Source organism: Chenopodium quinoa, unplaced genomic scaffold (genome assembly GCF_001683475.1).
Source record: "Chenopodium quinoa cultivar QQ74 unplaced genomic scaffold, ASM168347v1, whole genome shotgun sequence".
Classification (NCBI taxonomy): Eukaryota; Viridiplantae; Streptophyta; class Magnoliopsida; order Caryophyllales; family Amaranthaceae; genus Chenopodium; species Chenopodium quinoa.
The window spans coordinates 3,434,939-3,455,133 of record NW_018742914.1 but is presented as its reverse complement, the minus strand read 5'-3'; the positions used below and the strand labels follow the sequence as shown (position 1 = coordinate 3,455,133).

General features: G+C 34.9%; 2 protein-coding genes across 2 annotated transcripts; one reads left to right on the top strand and one right to left on the bottom strand.

The window, feature by feature from the left end:
• Window positions 1-1,810: 1,810 nt before the first annotated feature.
• LOC110727889 (ABC transporter C family member 14-like) lies at window positions 1,811-10,340 on the top strand. Its single transcript, XM_021907468.1, has 12 exons — window positions 1,811-1,930; window positions 3,772-5,933; window positions 6,077-6,397; window positions 6,857-6,943; window positions 7,022-7,648; window positions 7,850-8,014; window positions 8,162-8,456; window positions 8,578-8,792; window positions 8,910-9,215; window positions 9,299-9,362; window positions 9,453-9,692; window positions 9,777-10,340. Exons 2-12 carry the CDS (start codon window positions 3,831-3,833, stop codon window positions 9,875-9,877), a joined length of 4,524 nt encoding a protein of 1,507 aa, XP_021763160.1. The 5' UTR covers window positions 1,811-1,930; window positions 3,772-3,830; the 3' UTR covers window positions 9,878-10,340.
• A 147-nt stretch (window positions 10,341-10,487) lies between these two features.
• LOC110727888 (ABC transporter C family member 14-like) lies at window positions 10,488-17,273 on the bottom strand. The gene is given in 13 exon segments (XM_021907465.1): window positions 10,488-10,959; window positions 11,056-11,295; window positions 11,393-11,408; window positions 11,410-11,457; window positions 11,542-11,847; window positions 11,986-12,200; window positions 12,301-12,595; window positions 12,830-12,994; window positions 13,173-13,820; window positions 13,921-14,007; window positions 14,280-14,600; window positions 14,768-16,911; window positions 17,161-17,273. Coding segments are annotated over 12 exon segments (4,518 nt in total). The 5' UTR covers window positions 16,844-16,911; window positions 17,161-17,273; the 3' UTR covers window positions 10,488-10,858.
• Window positions 17,274-20,195: the final 2,922 nt, after the last annotated feature.

Genomic DNA, 20,195 nt, shown 5'->3' with positions numbered 1-20,195 from the left:
TTTGTGATGAAAAATATCACGAGGCTTGTAACATACAAGTATGGTAGTAATGTTTGATTAGAATTCTCTATTTTAAGCTCCAAAAATTTGCGTCATTATATACATTTTCTCCAACTCCTACGTTCTTATATATGCAATAATGCATATTATTGCTAGTATATAGCTCTAACAGAAGATCTTTGGTTGTGCCAAAATACTTTACATATTGTAACATCTTCCAAAGAAATTACATCATTATATGTACACTTAAGCCTTACAAATTTTACATGTTCACGATTATTCATCAATTCAATATTTTTTTCTTTATTTGAACTTAACAAATACTCGTGATCGCACTATTCAAATAGGTTTCAATTGAAAAAAAATTATTTCGTTTTCTAAACCTTGAGTGGGTTGAGTATATTTTTGAGATACGGACTTGGTTGAATTAGACACATTTTGTTCTCCTTGATTGCCTAAGATATTTATATACAAAGGTATGTTTATATGCTTGATTATTTATGACATGCATTATTGTTAAAAGATATGTTTATATATTTATGAATTGTCACTTAAATATGATTTGAAAAGCTATTTGTTTATGGTATGCGTCATTTTACCATGCATTTATCACTTATTATTACAACTAATCATTTATTTTGCTCTTGTTTATATATATTGAAGATACAATATTGAATTGTTCATGCTTTTAATGAAAAAATGCATGTAGAAATCTAGAACATTGTAAGAAAATGAAACTTAAGTAACTTTTATGTTTCGTATATTAGTCATTTGGTTGTTTAAGGTGGTAATCGAGTCGTTTATCATTTTGATCACTTGATGAACCAAATGCCAAGTTTTTTTTTTTTAGCAAAAGAAAGTTAGAAACTGAAATATTAGGAAGACCTTTTTACGAGGGAATGATAGTGTATGTAAATTGGTGGTTGTCCAAATTTAACCTCTCTAGTCAGGAAATAAACTCCTACAAAATTTGAAAATTTATACTTTATATGTCCAAGTGAAATAATTTAATTAATCTTTATTTTAAAATTTACACTTATTTTATACGTTCGAGTAAAATTTTATAGTAAATTGTAAAAAAAATTATTATCATTAATAACATTGAATTATTATTTTAAGTTGCTTTTCTAACATTAATGATCGCTTTTTTTTTATTTATTTAATTCTTGACTATCATTAATTGACACGATTAATTAAACATCAAAACGACGAAATTCTGAAATTAAGACTGAATTGATCCAAGCCTTTCGTGCCGAAAAATCCTAATTCCCACATTTTAAAGTGTCGGAATACCTTCGATAGAAGCCTTAGACAATTAGGCCACAATTAGGTTATGACAACCTCAAATTTCTATAACAATGACGAACGACTACCCAAAAACTTCCAGAATTTGTAGGTTTTTTTACTAATGGTGGGGGATCGCCAGTGGGGGTAGGAAGCTTGGCGTAAATTAAAACCCACCAAACCCTTACTCGCTAAAACCCGCTCAAAAAGGGGTCGAGGTTTAGGGTCGTGGTGGGGGAAGGGGAGGAGGGTGTCCCAAGTCCGTGGGGGAAATCAGAGGTGGGTCTAGGTCTCGGGCTAGGGTCGGTCGGCGGGAGGCCAAAAAAAAACGATAGTCAAGGGTGGGCGGATGCCGGCAGTGGAGGGAGGGGGAGAGGGTGGCTAAGCTAATGGGGGAAGGGTGGTGATTTTTTTATTAAAAAATTATTAATTATTATAAAACTAATCAAGTTATTTTAATTAAAATAGGACTTTATTGCTTTCTCTTTATTTTTCTTTTTGGAAAATTTCTTTGATAATACCTAATTTCTTATTTTTACTTTCGTTTGTTCTTTAAAAAAAATGTAGTTATTTTTTTTTATATCTAATAAGATGAAGGGTCCTATTGGGTCGGAACTCCTCACGGGTCAACTCAGCCCGAGTTAGGGTATGTTCTCTTGCTTATTTTCAATTCAGTTCCTAATTTTCTTCTCTCATAAAATATTCGTTCAGTAGATGAGAACATGTCCTTAATAGGCTAGACAATTTGGAAGAGTGAGGGGAAGGTATTCTCTTTTTCACTATACCAAATTTAGCTTGTTAGGCCCTGTTCACTTCACCTTAAAAAAAATAATATTAAGTAAAAATAATTTCAGTTTAGTAAAAATAATTTCAGTTCAGTAAAAATAAGTTTGGTTCAGTAAATTTTAGTTTTCTTGAAGAAGAATTATAATAGAAAATCAGTAAAAATAATTTCATTTCAGCAAAAATAATTTTAGCTTGATCAGTAAAATTAATTTAATTTCAGTAAAAATAATTTAAGTTCAGCAAATATAATTTTGTTTTAGTAAAAACAATTTCATTTCAGTAAAAAAAGGTGAAGTGAACGAGACCTTACATAGTTATTATATTTGTTAACCGCAAATTTCAAAAAAAAAAAAAAAAACTTTTTAAGAAATTAGGTGTTCCCCGTTCTCTTCACCTTATTTTTGCTAAAATGAAATTTTTTATTGAAAATTTGAAACAAAATTATATTTGTTGAACTTAAATTATTTTTACAGAATTTAAATTAATTTTACAGATATGAAATTATTTTTACTGATTTTCTATTATAATTCTTCTTTTAGAAAGCTGAATTTTTTTGAACTAAACTTATTTTTACTCTGAAATTATTTTTATTGAACTGAAATTAATTTTACTAAATTGAACTTATTTTTTTATTAAATACTAGTTCATCTATTTCTTTTTAGTTGACACGTTTCTTTAATCACGTTTATCAATGCACTAATTCAACCGTTAATATCTTTAATTACCGATAGACAAAAATTATAAAAAGTTGATATTTTGAAAATATATATTGTGACGAATCTAACAAGACTCCGCTTGACTATATTTTTCGTCACGCATAAATCACAAACACGGTCAAAGGAAAATGGATGAATAATGCTAAAGTCAAAACGTGTCAACTGGTATTTTTTTTTTAAGCTGAAGAGAAAATTTTCTAAAAAGAAAAAATAGAGTAGGGAAAGGATGGAGAAGAAAACAACAAGGATGGTTAGGGACTTAGGGGTTGCAAGGTGACGGATGGAGGGAAGCTTCACTAAAACTCGGCGCCCGTAATTCCAAAGAATAGCATCGCCACCACAATCAGGGAAGTCGAAGAAGATGAATGATGCTTTTGATGAAGAAACTTGCTCAAGAAAAGAGCAATTGTTGAATGGGTTTTATAAATAATTACTACCCGTTAATGGTTATATGCAGATTTGGAATATTTTATTTCTCACAAATAATACCCAAAGTTGCAGATAACCATGGAGGTAGTATATCAGATTTAAGATAATTGAAAATTATTTTACGAGTAAAAATCATTTGAAAATTTTCAATTCTAAAATTATTTTATATGTTAAGCAAAATTTGTTAATGTGAAGAGTCTGAGTAACATAGATAATATTTTGTAAGTGTCAAGGGAGTTTTCTTTAGTGATATATACATGATAGTGTCACTTGATACACTTTCATCCAAGTAATTATGGGATTATTAATTCTTAAAGTTCTTGTTATCAATACCCAAAATGTTTTGTATACAACGGGTGTATTAGACATATAAAAAAAATATTAAAAAAAAAAACAATTTTTCTATCGTTAAGATGATTATGTAATAATTCACCCAATGTATACTAGTATGTTTTCTTTATCAGTTATTTTTTGGAATTTAAAAATTTCTAACATGGCATTGAAGTTTAGTAAATTCTCTTTACATGTATGATTTATTTCTTGTTTTACATGACAGGAAGTTGAAGACACCAAGAAAGTATAAAGGGTATAATCCTGCTAGCAATATTAAGAACAATGTCCTATGATTCTTGGATTACTTCCCTTTCATGTTCTAATCCAGTTGCGAAAGAAGATCATCTGTCTTCATCTGTATTACAGTGGGCTAAGTTCATCTTTCTTTCTCCATGTCCTCAAAGAGTTTTGCTTTCTTTTGCTGATGCCATTTTCTTGCTTGTGATCTTTGTTACCTTTCTACATCAGCTTATTCGTAAAGTCTTCTTAGGGAACTGTCATGATCCAAACAGACCGAGAACTGTAACAACTAGCACTAGTCGAGTTCAGGTTCAGACTGATATTTGGTATAAACTGTCCTACACTGTAACATTTTTATTAGTAGTTGTTCATTTAGTGGTTGCTGTCTTAGCCTTCAGTAGTAAAAGTAGTGAAGTTCAATGGAAGATGGTGGAGGGAACATTTGGGATTGTTCAAGTTGTAACATACGTGGTTATAGCAGGCATGATTGTCCTTGAGAGGAGGTCTGAAGCAACTGAACACCGATATTCACTCCAAGTGTTTTGGATTGCTAGCTTCTTGATCTATTCGTTATTCATGGTTTCAGGGCTAATACGTTTTATAAAGTTTGACCATGATGCTAGAGGGCCTGATTTGAGGTTGAATGATGTACTGTCTTTCGTGTCATTTGCATTATCAGTTGTTCTTCTTGTGGTTTGCATTAGGGGGTCAACAGGGATAACAGTCTTAAGACAAGAGGCTTATTTGATCGATGATGGAACTTCAGTTAATGAGCCGCTTTTAGAGAACTTGGTTGTTTCTGATTTTGCAAATGCTTCCTTAGTGTCTAAAGTCTTCTGGTTGTGGATGAACCCCTTGCTGAGTAAAGGTCACAAAAGGACTCTTAATGTTAACGACGTCCCATCTCTTTCACCTGAACACAGAGCTGAGAAAATGTATATGCTCTTTCAATCTAAATGGCCTAAGCCACATGAAGAATGCAAAAACCCGGTTAGAACCACCCTATTCAGATGCTTCTGGAGGGAAATAGCATTGACCGCCTTTTTAGCAGTTGTTAGAATTTGTGTCATGTATGTCGGTCCTTCTCTAATACACAAGTTTATTGATTTCACTTCGGGTGTAAGAAGTTCACCCTGCGAAGGATATTATTTAGTCCTCGTTCTTCTGCTTGCAAAGTTGGTAGAGGTCTTGACTTCACACCAATTTAACTTCAACTCTCAGAAGCTTGGGATGCTAATCCGTTCTGCCCTTATAACAAATTTATACAAGAAAGGACTAAAGCTATCATGCTCGGCGAGGCAGACTCATGGAGTTGGACAGATTGTAAATTACATGGCTGTTGATGCACAGCAACTCTCTGATATGATGTTGCAGCTTCATGCTGTTTGGTTAATGCCTTTGCAGATCTGTGTGACACTAATTCTCCTGTACAACTATATTGGTGCAGCTGTTATCACTGCATTAATTGGAATTTTAGGAGTTCTATTGTATATGCTGTTAGGCATGAAAAGAGACCGAATGTTTCAACTCAATGTGATGAATAACCGGGATTCAAGAATGAAGGCTACTATTGAAATGTTAAACTACATGCGAGTAATTAAATTTCAGGGGTGGGAAGAGCACTTCAACAAGCGCATCCAATCATACAGGGATTCAGAGTTTTATTGGTTAGCCAAGTTTCTCTACTCAGTCGCGACCAATATGGTAGTGTTGTGGTCCTTACCCTTAGTGGTATCATCCCTCACATTTGGCACTGCTATCATTTTGGGTGTTTCATTTGATGCAGCCACAGTATTCACAACAACCACACTTTTTAAGATGTTACAAGAGCCAATCAGGACTTTCCCACAGTCCATGGTTTCAATTTCACAAGCTGCTGTTTCACTGACGAGGCTGGACAATTTCATGACAAGTAGAGAATTGGTGGAAGAATCAGTGGAGCGAGTTGAGGGCTATAGTACTATAGCAATCGAGGTCACAGATGGGTTTTTTAGCTGGGATGATGAAGGTAGGGAAACAGTACTGAAAAACATAAATTTAAACATACAAAAAGGGCAGCTTGCCTCTATTGTTGGTACAGTTGGATCAGGAAAATCTTCACTACTTGCATCAATCCTTGGTGAAATGTACAGAACTAAAGGAAAGGTAAATTTGTTTTTTACGTCTTATATCTATGAAATACAAGATTTGATCTGTTTTGATGTTCAGGGAATTTCACAATGTATAGATTTAAGCAAAAATTCAAAGCACAAGAAATGTGGTTAATCAGTTGAATTTCTTTCCTGCAGGTCAGAGTTTGTGGGACAACCGCCTATGTAGCTCAGTCGTCTTGGATACAGAATGGAACAATTCAGGAAAATATCCTTTTTGGTTTGCCTATGAACCAAGTAAAGTATAGAGAAGTTCTGCAGGTTTGCTGCTTAGAGAAGGATCTGGAAATGATGGAGTTTGGTGATCAGACTGATATTGGAGAACGTGGCATCAACCTTAGTGGCGGGCAAAAGCAACGAATACAACTTGCTAGAGCTGTCTATCAAGACACTGATATATATCTGCTTGACGATGTCTTCAGTGCTGTTGATGCTCATACAGGATCACATATATTTAAGGTTTTGCATTCTTTGGGCTTAATAGTTACTTTTCTTCAGTCATAGTCATCTATGTTTCTTATTCCATCACTTAATTGTAATATATTATGTCAAAGAACTTCAGAACTACTATAGGTTACAAATGTTATTGTCAGAATCGAAAGCCAGAATTATAAGCTTTTACATTACAACATTTTTCTACAAAATCATTGATTTTTAGTGGTTCTTTATGTTCTGTCAATGTAACTTCGATACATTGGTCAAAATTTTAGTGGAGCCAACCTAATGTATCTAGTCCAATTTGCTGCAGTGAATTAAGATTTCCTACTACTCATCAGTATACCTTTTTTTTTTACCTATCAGCTTGTCTTTGATGAGGTAGATAATCTTATGATTTTTACTATAATTGAGGAACAAATACTATTATGATAAACAAGTTCATTACTATGAATTCTTAGCTTATTCTTTGATCAATTGCAGGAATGTGTAAGAGGAGCTCTTAGAAACAAAACAATTATACTTGTTACTCATCAAGTGGACTTTTTACATAATGTTGATCTCATCTTGGTGAGCCCTTCTTTTTGCATAAGGCGTCTCTTACAGTTCATGTTTTAGCTCAAATGGAAATGTTTGTTCCTTGAGCAGGTCATGCGAGATGGCACAATTGTTCAAGGAGGAAAATATGATAATCTTGTAAAAGCAGGCACAGATTTTCATGCCCTTGTAGCTGCTCATGAGACCTCTATGGAGCTTGTTGAAGCAGGCAGCACCAGTGAACTATCGAAAGATTCAACTCGACCTAAGAATTCTCCTAAAGCATTGTCTAGTCAAACAAGTGGGGAGGACTGTTCTGTAATTAGATCCAACTCAAAAAAGGGTGACTCTAGGCTGATCAAGGAAGAGGAAAGAGAAACCGGAAAAGTGAGTTTACATGTCTACAAAGTTTACTGCACAGAGGCTTTTGGATGGTGGGGTTTAGCTGCTGGTTTTTTGTTCTCTTTGTCTTGGCAATCATCTATAATGGCTGCTGATTATTGGCTGGCTTATGAAACCTCAGGAGAGCGCGCTTCATCTTTCAATCCTTCATTCTGTATTAGCATCTATTCAATCATAGGAGCTATTGCTATTATATTGGTCTTCTTTCGATCCTTTTTCATTATGTTCTTTGGGCTGAAGACAGCCCAGATATTCTTCTCCCGGAGTCTCCATAGTATTCTTCATGCTCCCATGTCATTCTTCGATGCTACTCCATCAGGGAGAATTTTAAGTCGGGTGAGCTTATTGATCCATACCTTTTCTTTTATTGATGGAGTTTTTATTATTTACAGTTATTCTGTTATACAATTTCCTAATATTTGGATGGATTATTTCCTGCTGAGTGTCAAATAATATGCTATTGGAAAGAAACATATCGCAAGCAGTTCTGATAAAAACAGCAAGCTGTTCTGATAAAAAAAACCTCCTGTCTTACAGGTTTCCAATGATCAGACCAATGTTGATGTGTCTGTACCTCTTTTTATCAACCTTGCACTGGCCATGTACATTACACTAGTAAGCATTATCATCATCACTTGTCAGTATGCTTGGCCAACCGTGTTCCTGTTGATTCCAATAGGGTGGCTTAATATGTGGTACCGGGTAAGCATACTTGCCTGTCCATGAATAAATCCTGTTTGTCATACTTTTGAGAAAAAGAAGGTGAAATTGTGACAATAGTATCTTGGTATGCAGGTAGTTTTGTTTATAGTACAACTGTGTTTAAAAGAAGTTATCTGTGTTTTATAGGATTATTATCTTGCAACATCACGTGAACTGACTCGCCTTGACTCAATCACAAAAGCACCTGTCATTCATCACTTCTCAGAAAGTATTTTGGGATTCATGACAATTCGCTGTTTCAGAAAGCAGGAAGACTTCATTCAGGAAAATGTCAAGAGGGTGAACATGAATCTTTGCATGGACTTTCACAACAATGGATCAAATGCATGGTTAGGTTTCCATTTAGAACTTCTTGGGAGCTTGCTCCTCTGCATATCAACATTATTTATGATCCTTCTTCCAAGCAGCATCATCAAACCAGGTTTCTTCTTCTAACTTTACTGATCAATTTCTCAATTTTGAACTTTGGCACGAATGCCATTTCTGCTCTTTATGTGTCTGATGCATAAAAAAGGGCGTTGTTCATTTTCTGCATGATTCAGAGAATGTTGGACTGTCACTATCATACGGGCTGTCTCTCAATTCTGTGCTGTTCTGGGCTATATACATGAGCTGCTTTGTGGAGAATAGAATGGTTTCCGTTGAGAGGATAAAACAATTTACTGAACTCCCTTCTGAAGCTACATGGAATTTCAATGATCGTCTCCCTCCACCAACTTGGCCAGCACAAGGAAATATTGAGCTTGAGAACTTACAGGTTTAAGCACAAATAACAGTTGAACAAAACAGAATGAAACACTTGTTGTCTATCTTGCTTTCATTACTTTTGTACTTTTCTTGCTTTAATTTTTTTGACAAAGTATTGTTTTTACAGGTTAGATATAGGATTAGTACTCCTCTTGTACTGAAGGGGATAACATTAGGCATTAGAGGAGGAGAAAAAGTCGGTGTGGTTGGGCGAACAGGAAGTGGAAAATCAACTCTGATTCAAGTTTTCTTTAGGCTCATTGAGCCCTGTGCTGGGAAAATTGTTATTGATGATATTAACATAACAAAAGTTGGACTACATGATCTTAGGTCTCGATTTGGGATTATCCCTCAAGAGCCTGTTCTTTTCGAAGGGACTGTAAGGAGCAACATTGACCCAACTAACCAGTACTCGGAAGATGATATTTGGAAGGTAAAACTCATTGAGAGGTGCAATAGGTTTTCCTTCAGAATTTTGCTAAGTTTTTTTTTTTATTATTTGTGTATTTCATCCAGAGTCTTGAACGATGCCAACTTAAAGATGTGGTTATTTCCAAACCCAAGAAACTTGATGCTCCTGGTAAAATATTTTTTGCTCTCCTACTGTTTGTGTCTTCATAGTAATGATAAACGAAGAAGTATTCATCCTTTCTTTTAAAACTTCAAAAAGTGGTTGATAGTGGAGATAATTGGAGTGTGGGGCAGAGACAGCTTCTGTGTTTAGGCCGAGTCTTGCTGAAGAAAAGCCGACTATTATTCATGGATGAGGCTACGGCGTCTGTTGACTCTCAAACTGATGCAGTGATTCAAAAGATCATAAGAGAAGACTTTTCTGCTTGTACAATTATCAGCATTGCTCATAGAATACCTACAGTTATGGAATGTGATAAAGTTCTTGTTATAGATGCAGGTATATATATTATATAGTTGGTTCTTTGGCCTTTCAAAAGTTTACTACAATTGCTTTAGCTTAACTTGTGCTATTTGTGAACAGGGAAAGCAAAGGAATTTGACTCCCCTTCACACTTACTTGCAAGGCCATCACTCTTTGGAGCATTGGTTCAAGAGTATGCCAATCGCTCATCCGGGTTCTGATATTCAGTCCTGATACATCCCAGGCTCTAATACTGATTCTAGTTTTGAGATACAGTTCGCTAAATTTCATGGTAAAGATTCAACAGCGTGGAACTGATATGGTAAAGTTTATTCAGGCGGAGAACGAGGGTAGGATGAACTAGTATGCTGTAGTAGCTAAATCTAGAAAGATCAACAAGGCTGCAATTATTCAGTTTATTTTTTTCAGAAATATAACAAAATAATAAAAGTTTTTTTGGAAGGCTTGGACCAGCACAATGACTTATCTCCTTAATAATCATATTCCATAGTCCAAATGAAAATGTGGATGCCAACTAGCTTAGTTGATTAAAGTTTTGAAGGACGATACCCAAAACCTAAGGTTGAGCTCCGTCTACAGCTTTGCCCTTGTGGGCTCTCTCAAATAGTCCAAATAACAATTAACCATTTGAAATGGCAATTGGAAATTTCCTCCCACTACTTTGGTAACCTCATTTATTTCTATATTCTTCTGATAATAATATTAAGTTTTATGCTGTTATTCATTCCACTGTTTTTACCCACTGTTGTTGCAGTGTTGTAATTTTGTGTTTAAAATATAACCAAATGAGAAATTCAAAAATAAGGCACATAAACTTTAAATTTGAATCAGAAGAGCATTTTATGGAGTAAATGGAGCTAGTCTGTTTGAAGCAAGTTTTCACAAAAAGAACATAATATATGTTATTTATCTCTTCCAATTAAGAATTTCTAATCTATTAATCTACCTAGTAATATGTATAACTGATCACCCAATCCCAAAAATCAGCAGCAGCTTAAAATGGCCGTGTGAGATGTTCAGCATCAGTAGTTATTGATCAAAACTGCTTCATGCTCAAGAACATCAGAAGACATATGCGACGTTATCTCAAAAGTCGGAACGGTAAACATTCATTTTCAGAGGATGAAGCTTCATTATCTCAATGATAATGCATGGCTGTAGTAGAGAGTTCAGACTGAAGACTACAGACCAGATGAGCGATTTGCATATTCTTGTACCAGTGCTCCGAAAATTGATGGCCTCTCTAGCAACCTTGCTGGTGAATCAAATTCTTTAGCTAATCCTGTCAGACATAATTTATTTTTCAGAGTTAATATTGTTTGAGCATACTTTATTGTAGTGAGGTACTGTTTTAGCCAAATGAGCTTAGAGTATTTACCTGCATCTACCACAAGAACTCTATCACAGTCCATAACTGTCGGTATCCTGTGAGCAATACTGATGATTGTACAGTCTGCAAAGTCTTCCCTGATGATCCTTTGAATCACTGCATCAGTTTGAGAATCTACAGAAGCAGTTGCCTCATCCATAAACAAAAGCCGGCTTTTCTTCAACATTACACGACCTAGGCATAGAAGTTGCCTTTGCCCTACACTCCAGTTGTCTCCATTATCGGCCACTGTTACATTGGTCCAAAAAAATGACATTTACTTCCCAGTTTAATTTTGCTTTTGATCAAAAAGCTTCTTGATATAAATGTAATATAAACACTATACCTGGAGCTTCAAGTTTTTTCGGGTTTGGAAGCCACTACATCTTTAAGTTGGCATCGTTCAAGGCTCTGTGAATAAGATAAAGAAACAAAAGTCAGAAAGATTTTAAAGAAGCAAGGAACATTTTTAGAGCAGCAGTTAGTTGATCTTACCTTCCAGATCTCTTCCTCTGAATATTGACCAATGGGGTCGATGTTGCTCCTCACAGTCCCCTCAAAAAGAACAGGTTCTTGAGGTATGATCCCAAATCGAGACCTAAGATCATGAAGGCCTAATGTTGAAATGTCAATACCATCAATGATAATTTTCCCGGCTGAAGGCTCAACAAGCCTAAAGAACACTTGAATAAGAGTCGATTTTCCACTTCCTGTTCGCCCAACAATGCCTATTTTCTCTCCTCCTCTAATGTTTAATGTTATTCCCTTCAGTACAAGAGGAGTGTTGGACCTATATCTAACCTGTAAACATAAGTTACCCTAGATTAGAAGAAAGAAAAGGAGCATCAAAATCAAGCTACAAATTGTATGTAGCTTGAAGATACAAGACATAGACATATAATTTTGAATTTTTCGTGTTCAGCATGTAAACTAGCTGACCTGCAAGTCCTTGAGTTCAACATTGCCTTGAGATGGCCAATTTGGAGGAGGAAGACGGTCCTTGATTTTCCATTCAGCTTCAGATGGGATTTCGGTGAATTGCTTTATTCTCTCAACAGAAACCATTCTATTTTCAACAAAGCAGCTGGTATACATAGCCCAGAACAGTACAGAGTTGAGGGACAGTCCATACGATAGTGACAAACCGACATTCTCTGAAAAACACGATTAGAGTTCAGCATCCCTATGTAGAATATGTATGGATTTCACCATGAAAAAAAAGTGAGAAAATGTGCCACAGAAGTTAGAAATAACCTGGTCGAATGATACTACTAGGCAACAGGATCATACATAAGGCTGATGAGCACAGGAGCAAGCTCCCGAGCAATTCCAAACGGAAGCCTAACCATTCATTTGATCCATTGTTGTGAAAATCCATGCGCAAGTTTGCATTCACCCGGTTCACATTTTCTTGAATAAATCTATCCTGTTTTCTGAAGCAACGTATTGTCATGAAGCCAGAAATACTTTCTGAGAAGTGATGGATGACTGGTGCTTTTGTGATTGAATCAAGGCGAGTTAATTCACGTGATGTTGCAAGATAATATCCCTGCAAATCAAACACATATTTCAGTACAGTATACAAGGTTACAAGGGTAGTAAGCAAGGTCAAGTAAGCAAGCTTTAGCCAACCAAGTCAAACATGAGTTAAGTCCTATTATACTGAAAAAGAGTGAAGATTATATATCCTGCTACCAGTGTTCTGACCATTACTTACAACCTTCTTAATTTTTAGCTTCCAGAAATACAATATAAAGATCAAAAGAGAGGCCAGTACTCTTACCCTGTACCACAAATTCAGCCACCCTAGCGGAATCAAGAGGAACACTGTTGGCCAGGCATACTGACAAGTGATAATGATGATGCTAAGCAGTGTTATGTACATTGCGATTGTAAGGTTCAAAACAAACGGCACTAAAATGTCAACATTGGTCTGATCGCTGGATGCCTGAAAGCAATAAGAAGTTCCAATCAGTACTCAGTATTACGCTACTTGGCAGTTGGCATAGAGTTAAGTATGAAAACAAAAAGTAAGGACAATTGAGCTATCTAAATACTATATAAATGATTATATGGGAAAAGAAAAGGATATGAAGGGGGGAAAAATAAACTGAAATAAAACTCACCCGACTTAGAATTCTTCCTGAAGGAGTAGTATCGAAAAATGACATGGGAGCATGAAGAATACTGTGGAGAATCCGAGAGAAGAAAATCTGAGCTGTCTTCAGCCCAAACAAAGTGATAAAGAAGGATCTTACTAGGACTAATACAACAGAAACCAGGGCAATGATAGTATAGATACTGATGAAGAAAGAAGGGTCGAAGTAAGGAGCATGCTTTTCAGAAGTTTCATAAGCCAGCCAGTAGTCACCAGCCATCACAGTAGCTTGCCACGACAAAGAACACACCAAAGCTGCAACTACGCCCCACCATCCAAAAGCCTCAGTGCAGTAATCCTTGTACACACGTAAACTGACTTTCCCAGTTTCCCTTTCTTCCTCTTTGATAAGCATAGCATCTCCCTTTTCTGATTTCTGTGTTGCATCTGATTTAGATCTTTGTAAAGAACTGCTCACGCCATTACCTTCGCAGTGAGTAGGTAATTCTCTAGGAGATTTCTGTTGTGTAGAATCTTCTAAAAGCTCAGTGTTACTGCCTGCTTCAACAAGTTCCATAGATGTATCATGGGCAGCTACAAGTGCATTAAAATCTGTGCCTGCTTCTAGAAGTTTGTCGTATTTTCCTGCTTGCACAATCATACCGTCTCTCATGACCTAGTCAGGCAACAAATTTTGTCATTACAAATTTGATAAAACTATAATATGGAGCATTGCAGACACCTGAAAAAAAATTTGATGCAAGGAAATGGCTCACCATGATGAGGTCAACGTTATGCAAAAAGTCCACTTGATGAGTCACAAGTATAATCGTTTTATCCTTCAGAGCTCCTCTTACACATTCCTGCAGTGGATCACAGAAAAGAACAGAATTATAGTGAAGAGCCGGAATCAGTTGTTTTTGAATCAAAAGAACGTCAAATAAGTAATTAAACCATGTTGAGTAAAGTAACAACAGCTCAATTATATACTGGTCTACAAAGGATTACTGCAAGACTCCCTTTCAGACAGTTTCAAACCTTGTACTCCGACTTGACTTAACAAGTAACCTCGAATGTTAAAGTAGGAAACAAACACACTTCAAGAAATATGATATCAAGTCAAAATATCACTAACCTTAAATATTTCTGATCCAGTATGAGCATCAACAGCACTAAAGACATCATCAAGAAGATAAATATCACAGTCCTGATAGACAGCTCTAGCAAGTTGTATCCGTTGCTTCTGACCACCACTGAGATTGATGCCACGTTCTCCAATCTCAGTCTGATCCCCAAATTCCATCATTTCCATATCCTTCTCTAAGCAGCAAACTCTCAAGACTTCCTTGTATTTCTCCCTGTCCATAGGTAAACCAAACAGGATGTTTTCCTCAATGGTTCCGTTCTGTATCCAAGATGTCTGTGCTACGTAAGCTGTAGTCCCACAAACTCTTACCTGCAGTAAGGAAATATAATCAGTTATACCATACATCCATATGCCTTCCAAAGTATATTGTTCGAGTAATGCAGTACTTTAGCTTTTATATACTGAAAGTAAAGCTACCCACACATAAATGCTTAACAAGTAATGCAAAGAGAGAAACACAAGATTAATGAATATACCTTTCCACTTATTTTGTGCATCTCACCGAGAATTGAGGCAAGCAAAGATGACTTTCCTGATCCAACAGTGCCAACAATAGCAGCAAGCTGCCCTTTCTTTATGTCTAAATTTATATTTTTCAGTGACTCCTCTCCACCATCATCATCCCAGCTAAAGACACCATCTTCAACCTGTATGGCTGTAACACCATCACATCCCTCAACTCGTTCCACCAACTCATCCGCAAGTTCCCTACTCATCATAAAATCATCAAGCCTTCTGAGTGAAATCATAGCCTGTGAAATTGAAATCATAGACTGAGGGAATGTCCTAATTGGCTCCTGCAACATCTTAAAGATTGTTGTAGTGGTGAAAACTTTCCCTGCATCAAGCGGGATTCCTAGAAGGATGCAGCTGCCAAATGTAACGCTGGATATCAAAATAGGCGTGGACCACATAACCACGATATTGCCTGCTATAGAGTAGAGGAACTTAGCTAGCCAACCATACTCAGCATCCCGAAATGATTGAATCCTGTGGTTGAAGTGCTCTTCCCAAGCTTGAAACTTGATCACTCGCATGTAGTTAAGCATCTCATTTGTAGCCTTCATTCGAGAGTCACGATTCTTCATCAAATTGAAATTAAACCTATTGTTCCTCTTTGTACCAAAGAAAACAAACACTAAAACTCCAAGGATTCCAATAAATGCAGTGACCATAGCTAAACCGACATAGTTGTAGAGAAGAGCTAGCGCCACAGAAAGTTGCAAAGGCATCAACCAAACAGCATGAAGCTGCAGCATCATATCAGAAAGTTGCTGAGCATCAACAGCCATATAATTCACAATTTGTCCAACTCCATGAGCCTGCCTAGCAGAGCATGTCAACTTTAGCCCTTTCTTGTACAAATTAGTGATGAGGGTTGAACGAATTAACATGCCAAGCTTCTGAGAATTGAAGTTAAATTGATGTGAAGACAATACCTCAACCGACTTTGCAACAAGAAGAATGAGGACAAGGTAATACCCTTCATTGGGAGAGCTTCCAACACCCGAAGTAAAATCAACAAACTTCTGAACAAGAACAGGACCAACATACATGACACAAACTCGAATAACTGCTAAGAAAGCTGTAAATGCAACTTCCTTCCAGAAACACCTTAAAAGAGTAGTCCTAACCGGGTTCTTGCACTTTTCATGTGGCTTAGGATACTTGGATTCGAAGAGGTCAGACATTAGCTCTGCTCTATGTTGTGGTGAAAGGGATGGTACATCATTCGCCGTGAGAGGTGCTTTGTATCCTTTACTAAGTAGAGGGTTCATCCAAAACCAGAAGGTCTTTGATACAAATGAAGCATTAGCAAAACCACTAACATTCGGTTTCTCCAAAAGTGGTTCACTCAATGAAGTTCCATTCTCTACTGTCTCATGTCCTGCTACCATTATTCCTGTTGACCCTCTAATCCCAACTACAAGAAGAACAATGGCAAGAGCGAAAGAGAGAAAGGAAACTACATCCTCCAACCTCAAATAATCAAAACCAACATCTCCATTGTAAGAAATTATACGGATCAAACTCGAAGCAACAAACAAGGCATAGATTATAAAGCTAGCAACCCAATATACTCGAAGCAAGAAAGGATGCTTCAATGCCTCAAACTTCTTCCCATGAGCAACCAAGATCACTATTGCAACATAAGTCAATACATGAACAATCCCAAATGTTTTATCCACAATGTTCCAAGACAAATCATGACTTTTACTACCAAAAGCTATGATAGCAACAAGTAAATAAGCAAATGCTAACAAACTTGTTACAATGATGGATAGTTTATACCAAACATTTGTCTGAACACGAGCTCGATTCACAATGGTGTCCTTCCTAATGCTCGAGTCTTGGCGATTTCCTAAGACAACCTTATAGATGAAGTTGTACAAGAAAACACCAAAGAGGATAGCCAAGAAAATAACATCAACAGAAGTAAACAGAACTCTTTGAGGACATGGAGAAAGTAATATGAACTTAACCCATTGTAACAATGATTGTGATGAAGGATTTGAACATGAAAGATTAGTAATCCAAGAATTGGAAGACATCTTTAATGTTCTTCACAAAGTTGCTAACTTTCTATACTTTTCATGTATCAATGCTTGGGTTCAACTTCCTGTGAAAAAAGTTCAGGAAAATAATTAAGAGCAAAACTAAATATATTAACAAAATCTTATAAAACTAAATATATTAACAAAATCTTATAAAACTAAATATATTAACAAAATCTTATAAAACTAAATTCAAAAGAATTCCATACTATGAGGTAAAAGGGTACCAACTTTTAGGCAATTAGCTAAAATTGTGAGATTATTGATTCTACAAGCTAAGTATTAAACAAATAGTAACAAAGTTGATTTAATACCAGAAAATACTAAAAGCATCATTATTTGCATTAAAGTTGATTTTTTTTGTAATGTGAGTGTCCTACAAATCTAGTGAATTAGGCTGGAAAAGAAGAAAAGCTAGTCACCAAAATATAGCTTTTTTATGTTCATTTTGATTATGTCATTACAAAGTATGGGTCAAAAAATCATAAAAAAAAATGAAAAAATAAAAAATAAAAAGGCCACCTAATAACAACTTTTTTTTGGAGATACAATATGTACCTGGCCCCTTTTCTGCTACTTGCACTATATATCAACACATAATTTGACAATTAATATTTCTCAAAAAAAAAAAAAAAGAAAAAAAAAGAAAAGGGCAATTAATAAAGACATGATTGAATGAAAATGATGTATGCAATAAATAGTGACCAAATACATGTGGATGAAATCTAGCTGTAGATAATGACCCTCAAGATGGACTATTCTATTCAAGTATAGAGTTTTTCAACCCCGCAAATAGCAAGTCTTAGGTGAAACAAACTTATACGTAATAATTAAACCGTATGGAAATTTTGCTACTTAAAAAAAGGACCGCTAAAAAAAACTTTAAGAAAAATACTCCATACATATTGTAAGTTCGGCTCATACAAGACATTGTCACGAGAGAAAATGAATGATAAAGACCTAAGAAATTTGAAAGGGAAATTACATAGCAATAAGCTTGCTCCTCCAAATAGACAAAAAGCAATTAATAAATTTCAGAGAATATAATCAAGAGCAGAAGATAAGATTTCCCAAATTAATTGACGAAACAGAGAATTAAATGAGGGGAATCAAATGGTGGTTAAAATCATCATTTCAGAATCCCAAACTATTTTACGTATGAGAAGATAAATTAAAAAGGTTGGAAATATTCCAAAATTAGTAACAAAAGTATAGACACCTTCGAAAATAAATACGATTGACATGCTTATCGATTTATAACTTTGTTAAAACATCAAATTATTTACGAGAAACGTATTTGTGATACGATATAAAGTTGATACATTGAAAATATACATTGATGATCTCAAGCATCTTATAAATTATGATTAAGTTTTATTTGTATGTGTTTGTACAAAAACTACGGTAAAAATGAGATATGTAAATTAAAGTTTAGCATGTACTCCATAACTTAAATGGAAGAGAATGTAAGGGTAGTATTAACTTTAAATGGACCCAACTTAAAAAAAAGAAATTATTGCCTCAAAACAAAAATTTAAAGAAGAAATTAAAAGCTTTTCGTGAAAATAAAAATTAACATATGGAGTAGTGGAAGTACAAAAAAAGGGTTGTACTATAAATAAAATGAGAACAACATAAAAAAAAGGACGAGGAAATAAATGATAAAGATTTTCACTTTCAGATTTACAAATTGTACTTGATACGACTATACGAATAATATTAAAATAAATAAAAAAACTCGATAGTAAAAAATATAGAGTTAATAACAAGTAACAACAACGAAGTTTAATTCAGCTGATCAAATTCTATAAAGGCTCTAAAAAAATTATGTCATGTTACTATTGTTGTTTAAAAGTGCGGCCTATCCCATTAGAAAATAATGACAAAACTTTTAAAATAAATACAGGGAAGTAATGACAAAATTCAGAAACAAACGTTAGTTTAAATACTGGGCAGATAAACAAATGGTTAATACAGAAAAAGACAGATGAAGAAAATATAATGATCCAAGGTCTGATTACAATTAATAGAAGGTTTTGTTTATAATTAATTAAATTAATGTGCGATAGACGTGGTCAAATTTTAAATCGTTAGTGATGTTTGGACAACAATTAAAAGGACTAGTCATAAAGTTAATCTATTACTACTTACTAGTAATTTATAAGGTGTTGCTAACTACTCCGTACTAACTAGTGGTGTCGTGGTAGGTTTTTCTAGAATGCTTCTTGATTTTGATAGAAAAGTGAGTGTAAAACAACAAATTATTTGTTTTACCATTCTACCGTGTCTTTGATTCTTGATTAGCATGGTAGGGTTGTTCTTTTGTTATTTTCTGACTTACTTTTATGGGACAAACTTTAAGGGACGAAAAGTAGAACGCGTAGTTTTAAACATGTAAAGTAACAATTTTATTTCTACTAGAAACTTTGAACATGTTTTTAGTTACTACGCAAGCTAATCATCGGTTAGTGTAAGCCGATATGAATGTTGATTGTTGTGGTATTTGTGACCCTTAGTTGTGAAAACACCGGCAAGGCGCGATAACCCTAAAAGCCTTGGTGGTTCTGGCAGCGGTGATTGTAATTATAATTTTCTATCCACATCTAATATTGATAGCTTTATGCGTCAATTTTTTATTTAAAAATTATTTCAAAAAAAAATTATTTGGGAAAAAAATAGTTGGATAACGGAGAGGCTAAACGAGTAGCCGAATCATTTTGGTCAAAACTCATGGAGTTATTTAGTAGTGGTAGCTTTACTAAGGATCTGTTTTGATTTACTGAAAATAATTATTGAAGTGATTAGAGCTGAGCTGAAATGAACTACATAGAGCTGAGCTGAATTGTTTATAAGAGAAGAAAATTAAGAACTGAACTAGTTGGAGCTGAGCTGAACTGAAATTAAGCTAAATAGAACAAGCCCTAAAACAAAAAACTTTTACTAGCTAGGAAGGTATATCGTAAATTTTAAAGGTAATTGTAATTTGACAGTTTTTAAAAATGATTGTTATGGATTATAGAGTGATTGAGTCCTCTATGACTATTTTTTTTTTTTCACCGGACTTTTTCATACTAAACATGGACTACAACTCTACAAGTATACAACTTTACCAGTACTACTTGCACTGCTGACGTAGAGGCCGTATTGACTAATTGCTGATTTTTATACTTGTTAATGTAAAATTTTAAATAGTCACGTCTCCATTTATTTCAAATTAATCTAATATTCCATAATAATTACTTTTATTGTTATCATACCAGAATAAAATATTCAAAGCGTAACACGATTATCCTGAAACAATAGTAATCGAAAAAGCCCCATTTTGTCTTTGTACCCGTATTAAATGAAT

Excerpts from the sequence above, each read along its gene's own strand:
- LOC110727889 (XM_021907468.1), top strand. The coding sequence starts at position 3,831 with ATGTCCTATGATTCTTGGATTACTTCCCTTTCATGTTCTAATCCAGTT. Across the intron at positions 8,793-8,909 it reads TTGAGCTTGAGAACTTACAG|GTTAGATATAGGATTAGTAC; the intron begins GTTTAAGCACAA and ends TTGTTTTTACAG. Across the intron at positions 9,693-9,776 it reads AGTTCTTGTTATAGATGCAG|GGAAAGCAAAGGAATTTGAC; the intron begins GTATATATATTA and ends ATTTGTGAACAG.